The 23,099-nt window shown below is 43.0% G+C and overlaps 1 protein-coding gene across 4 annotated transcripts in view; it reads right to left on the bottom strand.

Annotated features, from left to right (window-relative positions):
• vwc2 (von Willebrand factor C domain containing 2) overlaps window positions 1-23,099 on the bottom strand; it is a 248,810-nt gene that overhangs the window by 82,201 nt on the left and 143,510 nt on the right. For 3 of the 4 annotated variants that reach the window (XM_078538638.1, XM_078538639.1, XM_078538637.1), the window contains exon 4: window positions 18,632-18,679. The exons of the other annotated variant lie outside the window; for it this stretch is intronic. In XM_078538638.1, coding sequence (XP_078394764.1) covers window positions 18,632-18,679 — 48 coding nt within the window. The remainder of the gene's footprint in view (window positions 1-18,631; window positions 18,680-23,099) is intronic. 4 annotated transcript variants of the gene reach the window in all.

Consider the following 23,099-nt stretch of genomic DNA (forward strand, 5'->3'; position numbering starts at 1 on the left):
AGGGTGTCAGTCACTTGGCAGAGCTCCCTGTGATCCAAAGTAGAGATAATTAGTGCATGGCAGCAGAGTTAAAAGCAGCAGAGAGAGCACTCACATTGGCGTTGAAAGAGGTATGATGTGGTGCAGGATCCTTACATGGGTGTTCGCCGCCAATCTCACCGTTGCCGCAGGCACGATCTATGGTCTTCACTAGTCAGAGCGATGGCACACTCCTCAAAGTGAGTGATGGACCTAATATGGGCCTCCTCACCCTCAGTCTGGGACCTCTCCCTGCTGTTGTAATCCAGCTTCTCCTGCATGAAAACAGAGGGAGAGAGTGTGAGCAGGACACATGGCACGGTGCAAAATGTTTGTTTGGTGAGTGGAACCATGAATGGAATGAGGACGCGAACTCCAGAGGATATGAGCCTGATGTAGATGTGAGGGTGTGTGTGAGAGTGAGTGGTGTTGTCCCTTGAGGTGTGAGATCCCTGTGGATGTGTGATGGGTTTGGGAATGTGTGAGTTGAGAGTGATGAGAAGAGTGACTTACCCTGGCAGAATGGATGAGACCGCAGCACTGGGTGGCTGTCCTCTTTTGCAGGGCATTGGCGCTGACCACCACTGCCACCACCTCCCATGCTGGACTGGTGATGCTACTGCCCCTTCTGTGGCCAGAGTGGGTGTAGAGGACATCATGGTGGACCTTCACGGTGCTCAAAAGATGCTCAAGGGACCCATCATTAAACCTGTGGGCTACACTCTTCATGCCTTTTGGCGCAATGTCTTCCATGCAACAGTTCTGGGCTGGAAGCACTGAGAGGTGTTTGCGCAGCTGCACTTTAAATATTGTGCCCAGTATGATGAAACAGCGAGGTGATAGTGTGGTGGGTGAATGTGAGCCCTCCCGCCATCGAAATGGTGTGTTTCCTGGGAATGCCTGTTTAATGGGGTGGGATTGGGATGACATGGTGCGAAAATTCGCCATTGCAGCTGGTGAGAAAACCTTCTTTTTCCTGCCCGCTACCGCACTTGGTGCAAATCTGGGGTGATTCTGCCCAATGCCACTGAAGAACAACTATACTCTAATACATGTGTTACATTGTATATATAATGGATACTCATTATGAAATAGTGTATCCTATGACACATTGTAAACAGTGTTAGAGGAGGTCAGTACATTTATCTACTTCTGACTTTGCAAATTGGCATCATGCCTAGATGCATACTAATATCTTGATATTTCCAACTGGAGAGGGGTCAACCAAAAGGCCTTTGATAAGATACCACACTGTACGCTCACAACAAAGGCTAGAGCATGTGGAGTCAGTGGACAAATAGCTGAATGGATATTAAATTGGATAAAAAACAAAAAGCAGAGAGTAGGGGGAAAGGCAGTTATTCAGGTTAGAGGTTACAGTGGTGTTTCAGAAGGATCAGTGCTGGGACAACTGTATTCATAATTTACAATAATGATTTGCAGTTAGGAACAAGAAATCCAATATCAGAATTTGAAGATGATACCAAACTAGGGGGAACAGCTAACACCGAGGAACAATGTAACATAGAACAAGAAGCCATTGGAAAACTTGCAGACTAGGCAGTAGGTGGCAAATTATTAATGTGAGGTAATGCACTTTGGTAGGAAAAACAGAACATCATATACACCTCAGAAAATATGAAAACTGAATGGGGTAGAAGAGCATCACTACAATTAAGCAATTAAAAATGCTAACAAAGCAGTGGGATTTATTTGTTTACTGGTATAGAATTCAAAAGTAGTGAAGATATGTTAAAGTTGTATCAGGTCAAACTGCACTGTTCTGGTCTCTGTAGGTGAACATAGAACATAGAACAAGAACACAGAAGCACTGAAGAAAATGAAAAATAATAAAAAAAATATATAGGGGGGCGGGGCGGGGCAGTGGGGGGAAGGGGTGAATATGGTGGAGAGCTGCTTTGGATGGCTCCCTGATACATTCCTGCCTCTGGAGGAACAGGTGAGGAAGAAAGTCAATAGCCCATTCTAATGAGGCAGGCTGCCAAATATGCCGCCTAAGGACTCAATTAGGGATAATTTTCCGATGGAGATCAGATGTTCCAACAATTGGAGTTGCCCCCATCAGGCATGTAGCCTGCCAACTCTCTAGAGGCGGCCTCCCAACAGCAGGCCAGGGTGGGGATGGGGAAGGGGATGCTATCCACACCTCCCTTAAAACGTTTTCCTCTCACAGCTGCAGGGATGAGCAGGTCACAGCTGTGGCCACAAGCCATCCTACGGAGGGGTTCCTCCTCACCTACATTGACAGAGCCCACTCTGCTGGCTGCCAACAGCCTTGGGCACTTTGATGGGCCCTCTCACCCATAGCCTCCCGCCGTCTCTAATTGGATGATCCTGAAGGCAACTTGGCCCTTATACACCTCCAGGAAGATTGTACAGGTGGGGGAGGTTGGGCTTGGATACCATCGGGATTGGAACCCGCATATAGTGCCCACCATAAAATTCAGCCCAAGGAGTCAACATGAATTGGCACCTGACTGCTATCCCCCTGCCCTTCCTGCCGACCCCATGGCCCCACCTCTCCCCATGACCCCTACTCCACGAGCCGCGCCCTCCTCCACTTCCAACAGCACTTACCTTTTTCCTGGGTCAATCCACAATATGGGGACTCCGGAGGGTATTGTTCTAGCAGCCACGGCTCCTCCATGGTGCTGCCGAGTGAGTGGAAGAACTTTCGTCCTCTGATTGGCTGGCAGCTCTTGGCAGGAAGTTGTCTTCTGGAGTCCTCAGTTTGGAGGATTGCCAGCCGCTGTCCTCTTAACTGCCTGATGGGCAGAAAATATGGCGGGTCTGCCTCCTCAGAATCAGTGTGGGTGTCTCATGCTTTTTCAGGCAGCGAGTGAAACACCTGTCTAGAACTGAAGATTCCGTCTATCATTTTAAATGATTCATTTTAATCAACCAAAAGTCAATGTTGGGGCTAAACTAGGAATCACTCTAGTGACTCATTTTAACACCTTTTCTTGGACCTGTATATCTGACTATGTGAAAGGATGAAACTGAACATAGTATTGCAGATTAAGGCTAAGTACAGTAATTTTCAAGGTGATTATGGCTATTTTTATTTTGTATTTCATTTTCCTTGGTATCCTATTTCCCTCACACTAGCCTTGCAGAATAGGTCATACCTTCAGCCACTCAGGACTTCTGTAATCCCTTTCCCGCACATCAGACTTTACTTCTATACCAAGCATGATAAATACATGCTTTACATCAGCTCTATACACATGAATGACACTCCATTTATCAATATTCAATTACATCTGCCAAATGCAGGCCCATTCTCCCATTACAACTAGATCAGATTGTAGTCTTTTCTTCATTGAGGGTCATAACTCTAACATAAATCTTTGTGTCATCTGTAAATTTATGGACAGCACTTATAAAACCTTCATCTATTTATTAATATAGCTAGTGAAGTGCAGCAGTCCTAACAGTGACAACCTGTGGGACACTGCGAGTAAACAATTTCAACACAGAAAGATTTCCAATAGGAATAACTTTTTGCCTGCAAGGATACAACCAATTCCAATCCAGGATCTGCTCTCCTTTCCCACTGAAATCTATCTTATGGAGTAACTATTTCTCATTCATAGGTTATGAATATTGCTGGCAAGGCCATTACCCATCCCTATCTTCTTCAATAAGTGGTGGTAAACCTCCTTCTTGAACCGCTGTAATCCATGTGGTGTAGGTACACCCACAGTGCTGTTAGGGAGAGAGTTCCAGGATTTGACCCAGTGAATTTGAAGGAATGGCATTCCAAGTCAAGATGGTGGATGGGGTACTGATCAAACTGGCCGCTTTGCCATGTTGTTGAGTTTTTTGAGTGGGATTAGAATTGCACTCACCCAGGCAGAGTATTCCAGCATGAATACAAGGCTTGAGTAAGGTGGTTTAAACTGTCTATTTTAATTCAAGGTAAAATGGAGCACGTGACCTTATACTAGATCTGCCCAATAAGTTGATGTGAACTGGTTGCCATGGCGACCATTGGTCGACTATTGAAACAAAATTGTGCCAGATTTACTGGGAATTCAAGCCCCCTTTTTAAAAATTATCAGTCTCTATGGGGATCATGTGCCTTGTAGATGGTGATCAGGTTTTAGAGAGTCAGGAAGTGAGGTACTCACCAGAGAATTTCAATGCTCTTGTAGACACAATATTTATATGACTGATCCATCCAGGATTTTCCTGGTGCAAAATTTAATAATGGTAATATCATTAAATGTCAGGGACAGATGGTTAGATTCTCCATTGTTGGAGATGGTCATTGCCTAGCACTTCGTTGGCATGAACATTCTTTTCTACTTATCACCTGAACATTATCTAGGCTTTGTTCCATATAGACATGGACTGCTTCAGTATCTGAGGAGTTACAACTGGACACTGTACAAGCATCAGTCAGCAGCCCGCTTTTGACCTTATGATGCAGGGAAGGTCATTGATGAATCAGTAAATGGTTTAGCCTAGCATACTACCCTGTGGAACCCCTGCAGCTATGTCCTGGGTCTGAGATGGTTGCCTTTGAATAAACACAACCATCCTCCTTTGTGCAAGAAATGGCTATATGACTACTGGAGAGTTTTCCTTCTGATTTGCATTGGCTTAAATTTTGCTAGGACTCACAAACTTGCCCAAATGCTTACTTGATGTCAAGCACAGTCTCCCTCACCTCACCCCTGGCTCTTTTGACCATGTTTGGACCAAGGCAGAGATGAGGTCTGCAGCCAAGTGGCAATGACAAATCCTTAATTGAGCAATAGTGAGCTGATTATTGCTGCATAAACTCTGCTTGAAAGCACTGTCAATGACACCTTCCATCACTTTATTGATGATTGAAAGTAGACTGATGAGGCAGTAATTGAGTGGACTGGATTTGCATACTTTTTGTGGATAAGAAATACTTGGGCGTTTTCAACATTGTCAGGAAGATGTTGGTGTTGTAACTGTACTGGAACAGCCTGGCTAGAGGCACAGAAAATTCTGGAGCACAAGTTTTCAGTACCACAACCATGTTGTTGTCAGGCCACATAGCCTTTGCAGTATCCAGTACCTTTCAGCCATTTCTTGATATCACATGGATTGAATCAAATTGGCTGAAGATTGACAACTGTGATAATGAAGATCTCAGGTAGAGGCCAGATAGATCATTCACTCTACTTCTGGCTGAAGAGGGTTGCAAATGCTTCAGCCTTTCCTTTTGCACATGTGTAGCACCTTTCTTAATGCCAAAATGTACAATGGCCACAATTTTCCAGCACCTCATGCTGGCGGGATCTTCCGGTCCCACCAACGTGAATGGAGATTTCAATGGCTCGCCCGCCCCACCACGGAATGGCTGGAAAATTCCGGCCAATGTCTACCTTCATCCACCATCACCAGTGCACAGTGGCAACAGCTTGTACTATATACAAGATGCACTGCAGCAACTCACCAAGGCTCCTTCAACAGCACTTCTCAAACCTGTGACCTTTACCACCTAGAAGGGCAAGAGCGGTAGGCACATGGAAAAACAGAATCATAGAATCCTTACAGTGCAGGAGGAGGCCATTTGACCCATCGAGTCTGCACTGGCTTTCTGAAAGAGCATTCTACCTAGTCCCACTCCCCTGCCTTAACCCATAATCTTGCACATTTTTTCTTTTCAGATAGCAATTCAATTCCCATTTGAATACCTCGATCAGATCCAGACTCCAACCACCCTCTGTGTGAAAAACTTTCCTCACATCACTTTTACCCCTTTTGCCATTATTTTGAATCTGCACCCTCTAGTTCTTGATGTCCTCTTGAGTGGGAACAGTTTCTCTCTATTTACCCTGCCCATACCCCTCAGGATCTTGAATACCCCTATCAAGTCTCCTCTCAGCCTTCTTTTCTCCAAGAAAAACAGTCCCAACCTCTCCAATCTATCCTCATAGCTACAGTTCTTAAACCCTGGAATCATTCTTGTGAACCTTCTCTGCACACTCTCCAACACCTTCACACCCTTCCTCAAGTATGCCGCACAGAACTGAACACAGTACTCCAGATGAGGCCTTATTAGTGTCTTATACAAGTTCAACATGACCTCCTTACTCTTGTATTCAATGCCCCTATTAATAAAGCCTAAAATACTATATGTTTTATTAAATGCTCTCTCAACATGCCCTGCCATCTTCAATGACTTATGTACATGTTCTACAAGGTCCCTCTGTTCCTGCACTTCCTTTAATGTTTCTCCTTCTATTTCAAACTGTCTCTCCATATTCTTACTGCCAAAATGAACTACCTCACACTTCTCTGCATTGAACTTCATCTGCTACCTGTCTGCCCAATCCACCAACATGTCTATGTCTTTTTGAAGTTCACGACTATCCTCATCACAGTTGACAATGTTTCCAATTTTCATATCATCTGCAAATTTTGAAAACATGCCTGAACACCACAGTCTAGGTCATTAATGTACATCAGAAAGAGCAGGGGTCTCAATACTGATCCTTCAGAAACATCAACCCTTACAAGTTCTCCTCTAAGCGAGACACTATCCTGATTTGGAACTATATCGCCATTCCTTCACTGGCACTGGATCAAAATCCTGGAACTCCTTTCCTAACAGCACTGTGGATGTGCCTACACTACATGGACTGCAGCGGTTCAAGAAGGTGGCTCATCACCACCTTCTCAAAGGCTGCTTTGTCCTGAATGGTGTCAAGCTTCTTGAGCGTTGTTGGAGTTGCACTCATCCAGGCAAGTGGAGGGTGTTCCATCACACTCCCGACTTGTGCCTTATAGATGGTGGACAGGCTTTAGGGAGTCAGGAGGTGAGTTACTTGTTGCAGGATTCCTAGCCTCTGACCTGCTCTTGTAGCTACAGTATTTATATGGCTAGTTCAGCTCCTGGCCAATGGTAACCCCAGGAGGTTGATACTGCGATTCAGCGATAGCAATGCCATTGAATGTCATGGGGGTGATGGTTAGATTCTCTCTTGTTGGAGGTTGTCATTGCCTAGCACTCGTGTGGCACGAATGTTATTTGCCACTTATCAGCCCAAGCCTGGATATTATCCAGGTCTTGCTGCATTTGGACATGGATTGCCTCAGTATCGGAGGAGTCACGAATGGTGCTGAATATTGTGCAATCATCATCAAACATCCCCACTTCTGACCTTATGATGGGAGGAAGGTCATTGATGAAGCAGCTAAAGATGGTTGGGCCAAGGATACTACCCTGAGGAACTCTTGTACCGATGTCCTGGAACTGAGATGATTGACCTCCAACAACCACAACCATCTTCCTTTGTGTTAGGTATGATTCCAACCAGTGGAGAGTTTTCCCCTGATTCCCATTAACTCCAGTTTTTCTCGGGCTCCTTGATGCCACACTTGGTCAAATGCTGCCTTGATGTCAAGGACAGTCACTCTCACCTCTGGAGTTCAGCTCTTTTGTCCATTATGCACAATTTGTTGTGATGTGACCTCCACAAGTTACCTTGCGAGTCTCTAATCTTGCTCTGAACAGGTGGTTATATAGGGTTTCTCTAATGATCCCTTCCAAAAACTTCCCAAGAACTGAGACATGGCTACAGAATTAAACATTGCAGGGTATCATTTATTTAGAAAAAAATAGAGAGGGGAAAGGGGAAGGTAGAGTAGATGTACTTATTTAGGATAACATAATGGCAATAATAGGTAACATAATGGCAGCTATCAGTAAGACAAAAATAGAATCCATATGGATAGAGATAAAAAATATTGAAGGATCAATCATACTAATAGGTGCATATCACCTAATAGTGGAAGGGAGATGGAGGAAGAAATGTGGAGACAAATTAGGGAACTAAGCCAAAAACCTCGAATAATGATCATGGGGCATTTCAACTACCCTAATGGATGGAAGAAGTAGGTAAAGGGGACAAAGGAATGGAGCTCCTACAATCTGTACAGGACTCCTTTCTAACACAATATGTAAAAATCTCAACAAGGGAAGGTTTACTATTTGATCTAATAATGGGAATGAACCAGAGCAGATAAGAGAAGTAAAAGTAGGAATATATCCAGGTAATAGTGATCATAGATGATGACAGAGAAGGGCATATGTATGACATATGCAGGCTAAAAGATTAGAGAAATGCTGATTTTGAGGGGCTCAGAGTAGAACTTGGGAAAACAAAATGGGCAAGGAGATTGGCAAACAATAATGTGGAACAAAAATGAGAAACATTTAAAAAGTGTTCAATAGAGTGCAGGAAGAATATATTCTGCAAAAAGGAAAGAACAAATTAAACACTGGTGGAACTCCATGGGTGAATAAAAATGTAACAATTGAGGGTTAGGAAAGAGGCATACATTAAATACAGAGGAGGGCATGATAAGAGAGAATATTAAGAGATTAAGAAATTAAGGAGGGAAAGAGGAACTATGAAATAAAATTACTAAAGAATATAAAAAACAGTAAAATATTTTACAGGAATATCAATTTAAAAATAAATGCTGTGATGAGAATAGGACCATTAAGGGATAGTCAGGGTAATACCACAGGTAATGATAAAGAGATGGCAGAATTATTAAATAATTATTTTCCTTCAGTATTTCCAGGGAGCTAGAACAAGTAGACATGACATTGAATGATGAGATGAGCAATGAGATAAGTACATTTAAAATTAAAAAAGCAGATGTATGGAATAAACTAAACAAATTCAAAGAGCATGAAGGCCATGGTTTATTTCCATGTATTATTTGAAAGAATCTAGGCAAGCGATAGCAGAGGCATATATGTAATAATTCATTAGTCAAAGATATAGTGCCAGAGGACTGGCGGGTAGCTAATGTAATTCCTATATTTGAGAAAAGGGACAGAAGGTGCCCAGGGAATTAGAGGCTGGTCAGCTTAAAATCAATGGTTGGAAAAATAATGAAATATCTACTAAAGGAAAGAATGGAGGATCATCTAGAAATGAAAAACTATTATAATGAATAGTCAGCATGTGTTACAAAAAAAAAATCTTGTTTGACCAACCTTATTGAATTCCTTGAGGAGAATGCTGAATCTTCTGACTCTCCAAAGCTTGTCCACCATCTACAGGGCACAAGTCAGGAGTGTGATGGGATACTCTCCACTTGCCTGGGTGAGTACAGCTCCAACAACACTTGAGAAGTTCAACACCATCCAGGACAAAGCAGCCCACTTGATTGGCACCACATCCACAAACATTCACTCCCTCCACCACTGATGCACAGTGGTAGCAGCGTGTACCATCTACAAGGTTCACTGCATGAACTCACCAAGGCTCCTTCGACAGGACCTCCCAAACCCACAACCACTATCATCTAGAAGGACAAGGGCAGCAGATGCATGGGATACATTGAGAATGTTTCCTGTTGTGGGCAAGAGCATAACTAGGGGCCATCAACATAAGATTGTCACCAAGAAATCCAATAAGAAATTCAGAAGAAACTTCTTTACCCAAAGGGTGCTGAGAATGTGAAACTCCCAATGAAAAGGAGTGGCTGAAGTGAATAGTATAGCTACATTTAAGGGGAAGCATATGAGGGAGAAGGGAATAGAGGTTTACCATGGTAGATTTAGAGGAGGAAAGATGGGAGGAGGCTTGAGTGGAGAATGAATACCAGCATGAACTGGTTGAGCTGAATGGCCTGTTCCTGTACTGGATATCCTTCGTAATCCTATGTAAACTCAAGTTAGCTAATAGGCATATAATTTCCGAGTTCTTACTTTTTGCCGTTTTTAAATATTGCAACTATGTTAGCCTCCCTGTGCTCAATGGTAACAATCCCTTTCCAGTGAATGATTGAAGTTATTAGAAGGGGCCATCTTAATACATTACCCATTTCTGTTATCAACCTATGGTGAATACTGAGACCCAGGAACCCTATCCAATTTGTGGCCCCTTATTTTTTCCTAATATTATCTGCATTCACTTTGATATTCTCAACTTTAGTGTTAACTGTAACTGAACATCATCTATTGGGTTAAGATTGTCCTTATAGTCAACCAAACTGCTTTGTCCTATAATAGTCCTATGGAGGCTTGTATTGCTGTCTGAGGCTGAACTTGGCTTAAAAAAGATCTTGTTGTTGCAAACTGTTATCCATATTTCTTTATCAAGGAAAACTCCTGGCTGCTCTAATAACAGTTTTACTAAGTACTTTCCAGCAGGGGAATGACAGGAACTGATGTTGCTAATGACGTTAATTTCAGGGTGGCACATTGTGCCTCCTAGTCATATCTATCTAAGGCCTATAACATGTCGTTGACCATACAGTGTCCTGACAACAACCACATTAGTATCCACAGCTCCTGTATTTATAGAGCCATCTACTGCTCCAAAAGGAAACTGAGATACATCCATTTCTAGAAACATACACTTTCAATCCGTAGATATTTATCTCATTTCCTCCTCAAACTGAGAGGAGACGTAGGAGCACGCTGATAGTAACAAGACGCACAGCACACACTTTCACGAAGGAGAAGCACTGGGGTGAGAAACACATTTGCACCACACATTGATAATGTTAATAAAGATTAGGCTGACTAACATGCATTGACAGTCCTTTGATATGATTTTTGGAGACCAAAATGGTTTTCTGGCTCCATCCATCTTCATGATCTTAAATGATGTGGCATTTATAAATTCTGATATATATCTAAGCCCAATGGATGCTATGGGGAGAATTTTCTCCGTCGGGGAGGTTGGGCGGGAGTGGGAGCAGGCGCGTAGCCGATCGCCGCCCATGATCGGCTGCGCACTGCCATTTTACGTGGGCGTGCCAATTAAGGCCCGTCTAGTGTGACGTGCACCCGAAAGCACTGAGCACTCCCTGTGCGGGCGGGGGGCCTGTGCTCTTTCATGCATGCGCACAAAAGCTGCCTCAGGGAGATTAGTTTGATTTTTAAAAATTTATATAAAGGAAAAAAAATTAAGACATGTCCCCTCATGCAACAGTGCCACACGAACTGGGACATGTCTATGAATTTTATTAAAAATTTTTATTAAATTTTAAAAACCTTCATTAAACCTCATTCCTCCCATAGATGAGGTTTCATAATAAGTGCGAAGGCCGCCTGGGCTCTTCGCCTGCCTGCCAACCATAAGGTTGGATGGGCAGCTCAGTTAATTATTTTAATTGGCATTTAAATGGCCTTAATAGGCCTTTAACAGTTTGGCGGGCACGCAGCTGACTCCGGTGCTCACCTGCCGAACTGAAGATGTGAACGACGTGCGGTGACGTCGGGACGCACGCCCGATGTCACCGCGTGTCATTTTATGCATCGGCGAGTAGGCCCCACCCCCTCTCACCGACCCAAAGATTCTGGCCTATGTTTTACTTCTCAAGGGTATTGATCATACATAAGCATTTTATGCATTGGAGATGTAACACAATTAACTAAAGTTTTGATCAGTTAGACCCTTTTGCCTTTTGTCTCAAGGTTGGGCTCATCAGCTTTCTGCAGTTGTTGCTGTTATTTGCAGTTATTTTCTTCTTCTGTTTTTTCTCAGGCAAATCTGTGCAGAATACAGCAGGCTACAATAATCTTTAAGATATTGGTTGTGTTGGTCTACGGTATTTCCACTAGTTTAGCCCAGCATAAAAATCAGTGCATGTGGATGGCAGTGGTCTGTACTAATTAGACCTAGGTAGAAGTATGAATTGCATTGTACCACTCTATATCTTGGATGTGTATTTAGGCTCTGTAGCGTCACTGCCAGCCACTTCAGACATGGCCTATGCTGCAGCGTGCCAAGCTGGGAAGTGTACTAAAGCAGGCTTGCCATGGGTGTGCCAGAAACACCAGGAGAAGTCTGACAGTGATGCCAACCAGCTATTCCAGCTGATTTGTCGCAAGCTTTCATGACTTTGGCACCACAGGTTCAGTGTACATATGTGCTAATCACTCTCAGCAAATCTGCAACATGTATGAAGACTGTAGTTGCAGCACTTCCGGGCCTGCAACGTGACTGAGAAATGGAGCAAATGCTGCAAAGAGGGGAAACTCTGTACCGAGGGAGGAGGGGGGATCTCCACAATAGATTCTACACATCACGTGTTTTCAGAAAGCATGTGCATCCACATTAACCAGTGCAAAGCCTGAGGCAGCTTAGATTTGGCATCACTGCAGGAAATTCTCAGTAAAGTATCCTAGATCAGCTATCTTCAGCTACTTCATAATCTTTTCTCCATTGTCATGAAAATATAATAATTTTCATAATATTATTGTGGTTTATTTTAAAAGTGGGTTAATAGTGGGGTTTGGATTAGTTTCTCTGTGTGAGTGTGTGCATGAGGGATTTAATTGAATTGGAGACAGCTGGTCTGGAGGTTTTGAGTTATCAACAAGAAACTAGGTTTGAAATGCTAAATACCTAAACATGGCTGAAGTTTTAGAATGTGAGGTGTAAGAAAATTTGCATTTTTAGATAAACCAGAGTAGTTTGAATTTCAAAGAGATGGTAAAATGCTACACCTAGCCAGGAGAAGCCAAGCCAAACAGTATGTTTATTTTTCCCAAAGGTTACTGATAAAATTAACACAATGAAAGATTTATATTACGAGAAAAGTAAAGTTGCAAAAACATACTGGAACAATGGAATTTGCATTAAAAAGGGAGGAACATGTATAAAAGAGATGAGGCTATATGTCAGAGGAGAAGACATTTTAAGGCCTAACACAAGTGTGAAAAGCCTCCAGTCTCTGTGCATCAAGTTGCTGTCTACAGGAACCAAAGCTGAGAAAACTCATTTGAATGTGACTGTCCAGCGTATTGTGTTGCTTTGCCTGGGCCTATTTAAATCTATTTGTTTTTACTATTGCCTTAATGGAGGTGTAACTGGGAGCCAGATTAATTAGCAGATTTAGGGATTTTAGAGGTGACTCTCTCCTAAATCCCAAAAACATTCCACCATCTACAAGACACATGCCTGGAAAAGGTACCGAGGATATTTCGGAGGATATTGTCAGGAATGGAGAATTTTAGCTAGCAGGAAAGAAAGAAAACAAAGTTGTTTTTTTTGGAACAGATAGATCAAGGGTAGATTTAATTGAGCTGTATAAAATTATGAGGGGCTTAGATAAAGTTGATAGGAAAGACCTATTTGTGTTGTCAGAGAGATCAGTAACCAGAAGCATAGATTTAAAGTAATTGGTAGAATGATTAGAAGAGAGTTGAGGATATTTTTTGTCACCCAGAGGGTGATGGGGGTTTGGAACTCACTGCCTGAAAGGATAGTAGAGGCAGAAACCCTTGTCACATTTTAAAAACACGGGTGTATGCTCCTGAGGTGCTGTATCCTATAAGACTATGAAGCATGAGTTGGAAGGTAGGTTTAGGCTGGACAGTTTTTTTTCAGCCAGCAGATACATGATGCAGCAAATGGCCTCCCTCTCTTATGTGAATATTCCATGGGCTGAATTTTCTGGCTGACGTGCGGGTCAGCGCGCGACATTGCGATGTTTGGGTCGGGAAGCACGCTATACAGCGCAACGCGTGCTCGCCATTAATTAGGGGCCTTGTTAAGGCCATTAAGTCACCAATTGTCGATGATTTTGAGGGGCCCGTGCGAACTTCGGCTCGGCGCACGGGCCCAACGGGTAGGCAGGTAAGTGATTTTTTAACAAACCTCATCCACTGGCGGGATGAGTTTTGATTTCGGATTTTAAAAAGTTTAGTTTCTCTGTGTACTTCATTAACATGTCCCATCTCGTGTGGCATTGTCACACAAGGGGTACATGTTAATGATTTTTTTATTTTTCTAGTTTTGAACTTTCACCATCTTTCAGCGATCTCCCTGAGGCAGCACCTAGCCTCAGGGAGATGTGTGCCCTTTTGTGCGCATGCGCGAAAGAGCGCACTCTCGCAGTTGGGAAATCCCCCCCACCCGTCGGGTGTCATGCTGGGCGGGCCTTAATTGGCCTGCCCACGTAAAATGGTGGTGGGGCCCATTTCGGCGTCGGCGATCGGCTGCCCACCTGCCACCGAGTTGGTCGGGCCCGCCCGCCTGCCCGTCAAGGGCAAAATTCAGCCCCATGTTTCTATGTTTCTTCAGTCAGGTGTGTGATGGAATACTCTGCACTTTCCTGGATGAGATAATCTCTAACAACACTCAAGCTTGACATCATCCAGGACAAAGCTTGATTGTACCCCATCCATCACTTTGAGCATTTACTCCCTACATTACTGGCATATGGTGGCTGCAATGTGTAACATGTTATGGACAGAATGAGAGAGAACTGCTGAGATCCTTGTCCCCTTCCCAATTGTCTATAATTAGTAAGCTTTTGAGAGGAAGTGATGTGTGTTTTTTAACCCCTGAGCATGTGGACAATTTGAATAACCAGCAGCAAGCTTTTCGTGTGTTTGAATAAATAGAATTGTTATTTATGCACTCACCCTGAAATCTAACGCTATGGCATTCACTCATACAGTTACACACACACAAATATATTCAAGAGAAGTACAGCTGAAGGGAACAGTGCACTTTTACAGATTACAAGCAAAAACAATAGTTCATAATTCACGTAATTATCTTGTTCTGGAAACATGCATTGCTTGCCTGATGAAGAAGACGTTATCACTCCTGAAGGGTAGTTTAGTTGAATTCAGTAGCCAAAGTCATATGCCAAAATTGTTTCAGGGCTTTCTCGAACAGATGGACTTTCTGCAGGTCACAAAGTTCGTTGCTTGCAGTATTGCCAGGAGGTAAGTCTGCTGTATCGGTGGACCCGAAAAGGAACTGGCTTGGAGGCCTTGCAATGTTACAGCCTCTGGTTCTTTTAAGGCATAGGTTTTGCTACCTTTTCTGCTGCTCCTATCTTTCTGCAGACAGCACATGGTGATTACAAAGGGGCAGACATGGCTGCTTTACCATGTGACTCCTCACAATGGCCATTCCTCTTCCAAATATGGTGGTGGTCTTGGGTTGATTAACCACATCCTGGTTTATTGTTTTAAGACACACATCCTGAGCAGGGGTTGAGACAATCACCTTCCTTGTTTCATAAAAGACCTATTCAATTCAGGAATGTCTCTTGATGATCTAAGAATATGTGTTTTATAACACCTTTTTGTCTTGGATGTGCCCTTTTATCTCCGTTAGGCAGTGGGGCAGTTTTTGTACGCACAAGCCAGACCACATGATCTTTGGTGGCATCTTTGCACCACATTGGCTTGTTTTAAAAAATGGCCAATTACAATGAGTCCACACTGAATAAAGTTTGTATCTTGAAGGTTAGGAGTATGATATGTCTTTACAGGGCATATCAAACATCTAAAAGATGCACCACAGCAACTCACCAAGGCTTTTTCTTCAGAGCCTTCCGAACTTGGGACCTCTACCACCTAGAAGGACAAGAGCAGCAGGTGCGTGGGAACACGACCACCTTCAAGTTCCCCTCCAAATCACGCACCATCCCGGTGAGGAAATTTAACTCAGTTCCTTCATAATCACTAGGTCAAAAATCCTGGAACTCCCTATCTAACAGTACTGTGGGAATACCTTCTCAACATGGACTGTAGCAGTTCAAGAAGATGAATCACCACCAAATTCTCAAGGGAAATTAGGAATGGGCAATAAATGCCAGCAACACCCACATCCATCAACAAGTAAAAAAAAAACAAGGTGCTCATAGAACTGTGCCACTTCCTGAAGAGCATCTGCAGCCTCATACCAGGGCAGCGATAACATGCCGGTGGTCGTAAGGGTCACTCTTGCATTAAACATCTATGTGGCATTATCATGCCAGGCGGGAGCAGGCAATGTATCAAACATCCCCTGGTACACCACTCATTGCTGCTTTTGGGAGGCGACAGAAGCTATATATTCGAAGAGAGGTGATTACATTGTGTTCTCTCTAAGCAGAGTGAATTAAGATGAGAGGGCACGAGGTCTGCTCGGATAGCGTAATTCCCAATGGTGTGGGACTGCATGCACGTGGCTCTGTGGATCCCTCATATTAAAAGGAGTGCAGGAACTGCAAGTGCAACCACTTCATCAATATGTAGTTTGTTTTGTGCCCATGCACAAACCATAAGGTCAGTGAATGCCCACAATCCTGGCACGATGTCATTATTCTGAGACAGTTTGCCATTCTACTGCCTTTGGGCCTCCAAGAAGGACCAGAGGTTGGTGGTTAGGGGACAAAGGATATCCCTCACACAACTGGCTGATTAAACCACTTCCGCCATATGACCATGGAAGAATGAGTATTAGTTTGTCATGAAAGCTAGCCCGATGTCAAAGTGAGGGTGACCTACAACCTACAACTTCACCACAAACATATTGAACTGTTTAAAGAAGACATGTGTTTTTCAAAGAAATACAAGAAAAGACACTGATCAAAAGATGGCTGATACTGTAGAGTGACTAGTTTCTGGAAAATTCCTATGTGGATTATACTGACAGAGCTGTCCTGAGAGGACATGGAATTTTGCACCTGAAGAGGTGTCGAGGCCCACTTCAAACAGAGACACTTGAAAGAGAGGCATGGAAAATGCAAAAAGATGGGCTTTAATCTCCTATGTTTGTGAAGGCAATGGAAACTGCCCCCCCTGCCAGTTACACCCCATTGGACATCCAAAAACCCATGTTGGTTTATATTACAGAATGTGTCAAAAAGTTTCTGAGTTGAAAGCAAAATGAGCTTTGGATGCAAGACATGCCAATTAAATACCCTTCTCGAAATACACAGAAATGAGTTTAAAAAATGGCTCTGGCAAACAGAGTGCCAGAAGCCAGAAGAAACACCACTCTTTTAAGTAACACTTGCAGAAACAAACAGGCCATCTCTCTCTCCCTCTCTCTCTCACTGGAGACAAGTGTGGTAACAGGGAGCAGCAAATAACAGGAAGGAAAGGACAGTCACCCCTGCAGAGACAAGCAGGTCATCTCTCTCTCTGGAAACGAAAAAGGGTGTCTCCTTCAGCAGAATGCAAAACTGAACCAAGCCAACAAGTGTCTCCAACAGATTGCAAAACTGCCAAAGTTCTACTGAAATTGCCTGAACAAGCGGCCGCATTCCCCTTTGAGCACTGAGGTCAGCAGCCATGATGACAGCAGTCTGAACCTGCAAGGCTCCGAACATGGACCTCATGACCTCCATCTGAGCTTCCACTGCAGCACTGAGACATTGGGTGGCATCTGACTGTGCTGCAAAGAAAACTGGGGCAGTGGCCATAAAACGCTGTATGAGGGCTGGCTCCACAAGTGCTGTCACAAGAACATAAAAACATAAGAAATAGGAGGAGGCCATTCAGCCCCTCAAGCCTGCCCCGCTATTCAATAAGATCTGCCCCAGGCCTCAACTCCTCTACTGTGGCAACTCCTCAGAGCTCTCAACCCCTCTGATATTTCAAAAATCTATCTACTTCCTCCTTAAATACTTTCAGTGATCTAGCCTCCACAACTCTCTGGGGCAGAGATTCCAGGCATTCACTACTGTCTGAGAGAAGAAATTCCTTTGCATCTCAGTTTTAAATGAGTGCCCCCTCATTCTGTGACTATGTCCCCTAGTTTGAGATTCCCCCACTAGTGGAAACATCTTCTCAAAATCTGTCAGGCTTCCTCAGAATCTTGTACATTTCAATAAGATCACCCCTCATTCTTCTAAACTCCAGATGAATAAAGTCCTAACCTGTTTAGCCGTTCTTGATAAGCCAACTCCTTCATCCCAGGAATCAGCCTAGTGAAGTGCCTCCAATGCCAGTATATCCTTTCTTAAATATGGGGACCAAAACTGTACACAGTACTCCAGGTGCAGCCTCACCAATACCCAGTACAGTTGTAACAAGACTTCGCTATTTTTAAACTCCAAACCCCTTAGCAATACAGGCCAAAATTCCATTTGCCTTCTTAATTACTTACTGCACCTGCTTGCTAACTTTTTGTGTTTCTTGCACAAGAACACCCAGATCCCCGTGTGCTGCACTTTTTTGGAGTCTCTCTCCATTTAAATAATAGTCTGCCTTTTGATTCTTCCTACCAAAGGGCGTGACCTCACACTTTCCTACCTTAATGTCATGGAGTTGGCCACCACTTCCACACTAGAAAGTATGGGCTCCAAACTCTACATGACGCTGTGTTGGATTTGGACTTTTCCATGCTCCTTTACAGTGACAAAAGGCTGTCTGGCAGGCTTGCCAAAGTGTTAACAAACCCTTCAACAATTTCAGACCATGAACTCTGTCCTCCATTTTGAATTTTCTTTTTTTCCCCAAGTGTCAGTCTGTCTCTTGTTATCATGTTTTTGCTTTCAGAGAGTGCTGACCTTTATTCTGCTATTAGCACCTATTCTGGACCAATGGTTTGTGTTTTTATACTATCATTACCACCCCCTTTGCCTTGTGTCCCATGACATCTTTGTCATTTAATCTTCCTGCCCTCTAACCTATCCCTGACTTTCTCTTTTGCTCCACCTGCCCCTCCCCCCATTTTCAACAGCATTAAACCTATCACATTCCTACCTCTCTTCAGTTCAGAAGGAGAGTCATATTGAACTCAAAACAACTGTTTTTCTGTCCACAGATGCTGCCACATGGGCTGAATTTTTCTAGCACTTTCTGTTTTGATTTCACAATTCTGCTATGATGGTCGCATACCTGCTGTACATTCTGGATTGATAGCCCTTTCATCTGATAAATGGAATTCTATAGGAAATAAGGGTTCATATTACCACATAAATACAGACAAACAGGAATTATTTGCATCTTTGGGCACAATTCACTGGTCATTTGGTTAGCATTACTTTAAGACTTGTCTGCCTCTCAAGTGAAAATAGCACTCAACCTTCATCTACATAATTATTCACAGCTTTGCAGAATCCCTGGTAGGAGCGGAAAACTGTATGTAAGTCAAATTTAAAGGAGGACAATTGAAACCTATGAAAGGAGATACGCAAAAAATTAGAAAGTTTCTAAAGAACATTAAAAAACATCTCAAATCATCAACAGCTTTGCCTGAGCTGAAAGGACCAGAAATTAAAAATTGGCAGGTCAAGAGGAAAATCTAGTTGTAGGCAAGAATCTAAAAGCAAGTGATCATGCATCCCAACACCCAACCACTGTGTTATGGCTGCTGCAGTCCAGGTGCTGATGCAGAGATGCTTGTGAGAAGATTTTGCCTCTGTGGTACTCTTTAGCACCATCAACATGGCTGCATTCCTGTAAGAACGTGTAGCCAAGTTTTAGGCTACAGCTGTCCATTAATATTCTTACACAGGTGCAAGTTCAATGATACATGGTCATTGCAATTGTCCTTACAGCAAATAACACAACTCAGTATTTGCCTCTCTCCTGACTTAGGCTCTGAGAAAGCCGGCCCCCTCAATTGTCACCAGCAACTTTTCCATTGCCCACAGAAATAATTAGCATCTTGACAGATACAGCTAAAGAATTGATGCTGATTTCTGAAAATAAATAAAAGCAGAGAAAGCTGGAAATATTCAACAGGTCAGGCAGCCTCTGTGAAGAGAAACAGAGATGACGTTTCAGGTCAATTATCTTTCATCATCCTAATTACCCTGGTATGTTCATTGGGTGCAATGTAAAACATGGTACACAGTACTGACATGCTTCTTAAGAATATTCCAACTTAACAATTTGTCAGATATTTACACCTCATCGTGATTTAATTTTTAGTTAAAATTCAATAACACTGAATAGCCTGTTTATTTCTTTTCCCCAGTTCTCAGAAGGTGGTAATGGGCCTTCTCCTTGAATCACTGCATCCTTGTGATGAAAGATGATGAAGACTCCAAGCCAGCAATGATGAAACACCAGATCATGAAAGCAGATATGTCCAGGTGAGGATGGTGTGTGACTAGGAGGTATTGGTGCTGCTACATCTCAAAATGGAGGATGCCCCCTGTGTGAAGATGGGATTTGTTCTTATATACTGAGAAAGTACATTAATATTGGTGCCAGTGGAGTATTTTGCCACTGGGTGCCAAAGCAGATCTTGTGGACTTAGTAGAAATTCAATTTAAACATACCTGAAGTTGCCATCCAGGAAGACTTGTTATTTTACTAGGTTTTCCTGGACATTAAGCTTAGTGAGTCCAGTAGATTTACAGTAGGAACCGGCAACAGAAACATTTGACTAATGCTAATATAAATGCAGCTGACTCAGTTAACTTAGGAATTTGAGTTAAAAAGTCATGTATTTCTGTGAAAATTCCTAGTTACTACTAATTGACATAACAGGTCGGAAATTATTTAATGGCTGGGATTTTCCAGCCCTGCCATGGCGGGATCCGCCGCGGGAAATTTGGCGGCCCAGCCAAAAGTCTATTGACTTTCGGCGGGACCAAATGATCCCATCCCAGATGACAGATGGGGCCGGAAAATCCCACCCAATGGGCAGAGTTTTACGGCAGTGGGATTTTACGTTCCCGCTGAAGTCAATGGGGTTTATAACGTCTCGCCGCATTTTACGGCCTCGTCCCCACCGAAACGGGGGGCTGTAAAATTCTGCCCAATGTATTCATATGAAATTCCACTGATCAATGTTTTCTACATTACCCATTTAAAATAAATCAGTTTGCATTTCTGTCAAAGTCATGGACAGAAAAAGGTTACATGAAGGTGTCAAGTGTTCATGGTTCAGTAATTTTCAGGCTTTAAAAAATTCCATTTGTTCTTTGGTTACAATGTGACCCCAGTTACACATCCAGAAAAGCATCACTGAAATAAAAGCAAAATACTGCGGATGCTGGAAATCTGAAACAAAAACAAAAATTACTGGAAAAACTCAGCAGGTCTGACAGCATCTGTGGAGAGAAAGACAGAGTTAATGTTTCGAGTCCGTATGACTCTTCTTCAGAACTAAAGAGAAGTAGAAATGTGGTGAAATATAAGCTGTTTAAGGGGGGTGGGACAGGTGAAGCTGGATAGAAGGCCAGCGATAGGTGGGGGCAAAGGAGAGATTGCAAAAGATGTCATAAACAAAAAGTTGAAGGGGTGTTGATGGTAGTGATACTGGCTAAAGGAGGCGCTAATGGTGACATTAAGAGTAGAAAGCAGGATGAGTCAGTGACAGATTGCCCAAGTGGGGATGGGGTGGGGAGCGGGGACAGTGTGGGAGAAAAGGTCGAAATAGGCTAAAAAGTGGGGATAAAACAATGAACAGAAATAAATTTAAAAAATAATAGAAACAGGTGGGGAAAGAAATATACATATAAAAATTAAAAAATAAATATTGAAAAAAAGGGGATCAAAATGGGGTGAGGATGGAGGAGAGAGTTCATGGTCTGAAGTTGTTGAACTCAATGTTAAGTCCGGAAGGCTGTAAAGTGCCTAATCAGAAGATGAGGTGCTGTTCCTCCAGTTTGCATTGAGCTTCACTGGAACATTGCAGCAGGCCAAGGACGGGCATGTGGGCATGAGAGCAGGGTGATGTGTTAAAATGGCAGGCAACAGAAAGGTCTGGGTCATGCTTGCAGACAGACCGAAGGTGTTCCGTAAAGCAGTCACCCAGTCTGCATTTGGTCTCTCTAATATAGAGGAGACAGCATTGGGAGCAGTGAATGTAGTAAACCAAATTGAGGGAAGTGCAAGCGAAATGCTGCTTCACTTGAAAGGAGTGTTTGGGTCCTTAGACGGTGAGGCGGTGGGGGAGTAAAGGGGCAGGTGTTGCACCTTCTGCGAATGCATGGGAAGGTGCCGTGGGAGAGGATTGAGGTGTTGAAGGTGATGGGGGAGTGGACCAGGAAGGAACGATCCCTGTGGAATGCCGACGGGTTGGGGGGGGGGGGGGCGGTGGTGAAGGGAAGATGTGTTTGGTGGTGGCATCATGCTGGAGTTGGCATTCCGTAGGGACCGTTCCCTCCAGGACACCTTGGTCCAGAAGCCCAGTGGCTGGCTTGAAAAGCCACTGACAGATGTGCCGCACTTACTTACAGGTTCCCGTTCGCAACTGGACCTCCACACTCTCTGCACATTGTGAACTTAAAATCCAGGCTAATGTGTCAGCCAAAGAGTTGGAGGCAGTGCCGAACTTATTGCAAACAACGTATTTTACAGCAAACAAAGTATATTTACTCAGAGTCTGTTTAAACAGCATACTACAGCAAACAGTCTACAGAGTCTATTTAAAGTGTCTCAATGAACTACAGTAAACAGAACACATCACTGAGACTGCAGCAACATCTCGCAAGGCATCAGTGACTTCACCAGCAAAATGCAGTGAGTGAAGGATATTGACATACAAACTATGTGTATCAAGTCAATCTCAGCCACTTGCAGCCATACAGTCACCAGGTATGATTGACAGGGGAATTACCCAACCATCCCCATTCTAGCCGGGAATAATCATGTCACTACACGCAGCTGTCTTCCTTCGGCATTTAAGTCAGACAAGAGGACATTACTATTAGAGGGCTTTGCAATGAGGCAACATCACCCGCAAGGCTTAGTTGCACAAAGATTCTCACCAGGCCAATAATGTCAACAAGGCCAACAATTGGTGGAAGCCCCATTGTATATGAAATTTTTAAAATGGCTTGCAAACAAGCCTGAAAACAGATTCTGCAGAGCAGTTGTAGAGCTGGAATTGTTTCTTGCATTAATGTCAGTTCCTTCGGCAGTTTCTTCCACACACAAATACTTATTAAAAAGCAGGTAGAATGAAAATACGAATATAAGCCCTGAAACAGTCTACAATGCCTACTAAGATTTTTTAAAAAGCAGCATTAAGAACTTTTTTTGGTGTAGTATTCATCCAATCAATATTTTCTTGAAGTACATCTGTCAAAATCTCAAGCAATAAGAAATGGCTGATTCACCATTCATATTCCTCACACTCTGTCAATTAGTAATTGAAATATCTGATAATATGAATGATGTATACAGCCTAAAATAATATTCACATATATAAATATGATGCAAGTGTCAGTAATTTTGAATTTCTATCACAAATTATTCATATAATTAAACTTGTTTATTTGCAAAATAATGCTCTTGAACTGAATCTTGTCAAAATTATCATACTTATAACCTTCTCTAAACGTCAGGGTTCTTGGATCTAATTAATGCTCTGTGAAAGGCAATATATCCTTTATTCTATTTTGAT

The sequence above is a fragment of the Cetorhinus maximus genome, chromosome 3 (assembly GCF_964194155.1).
Source record: "Cetorhinus maximus chromosome 3, sCetMax3.hap1.1, whole genome shotgun sequence".
Lineage (NCBI taxonomy): Eukaryota > Metazoa > Chordata > Chondrichthyes > Lamniformes > Cetorhinidae > Cetorhinus > Cetorhinus maximus.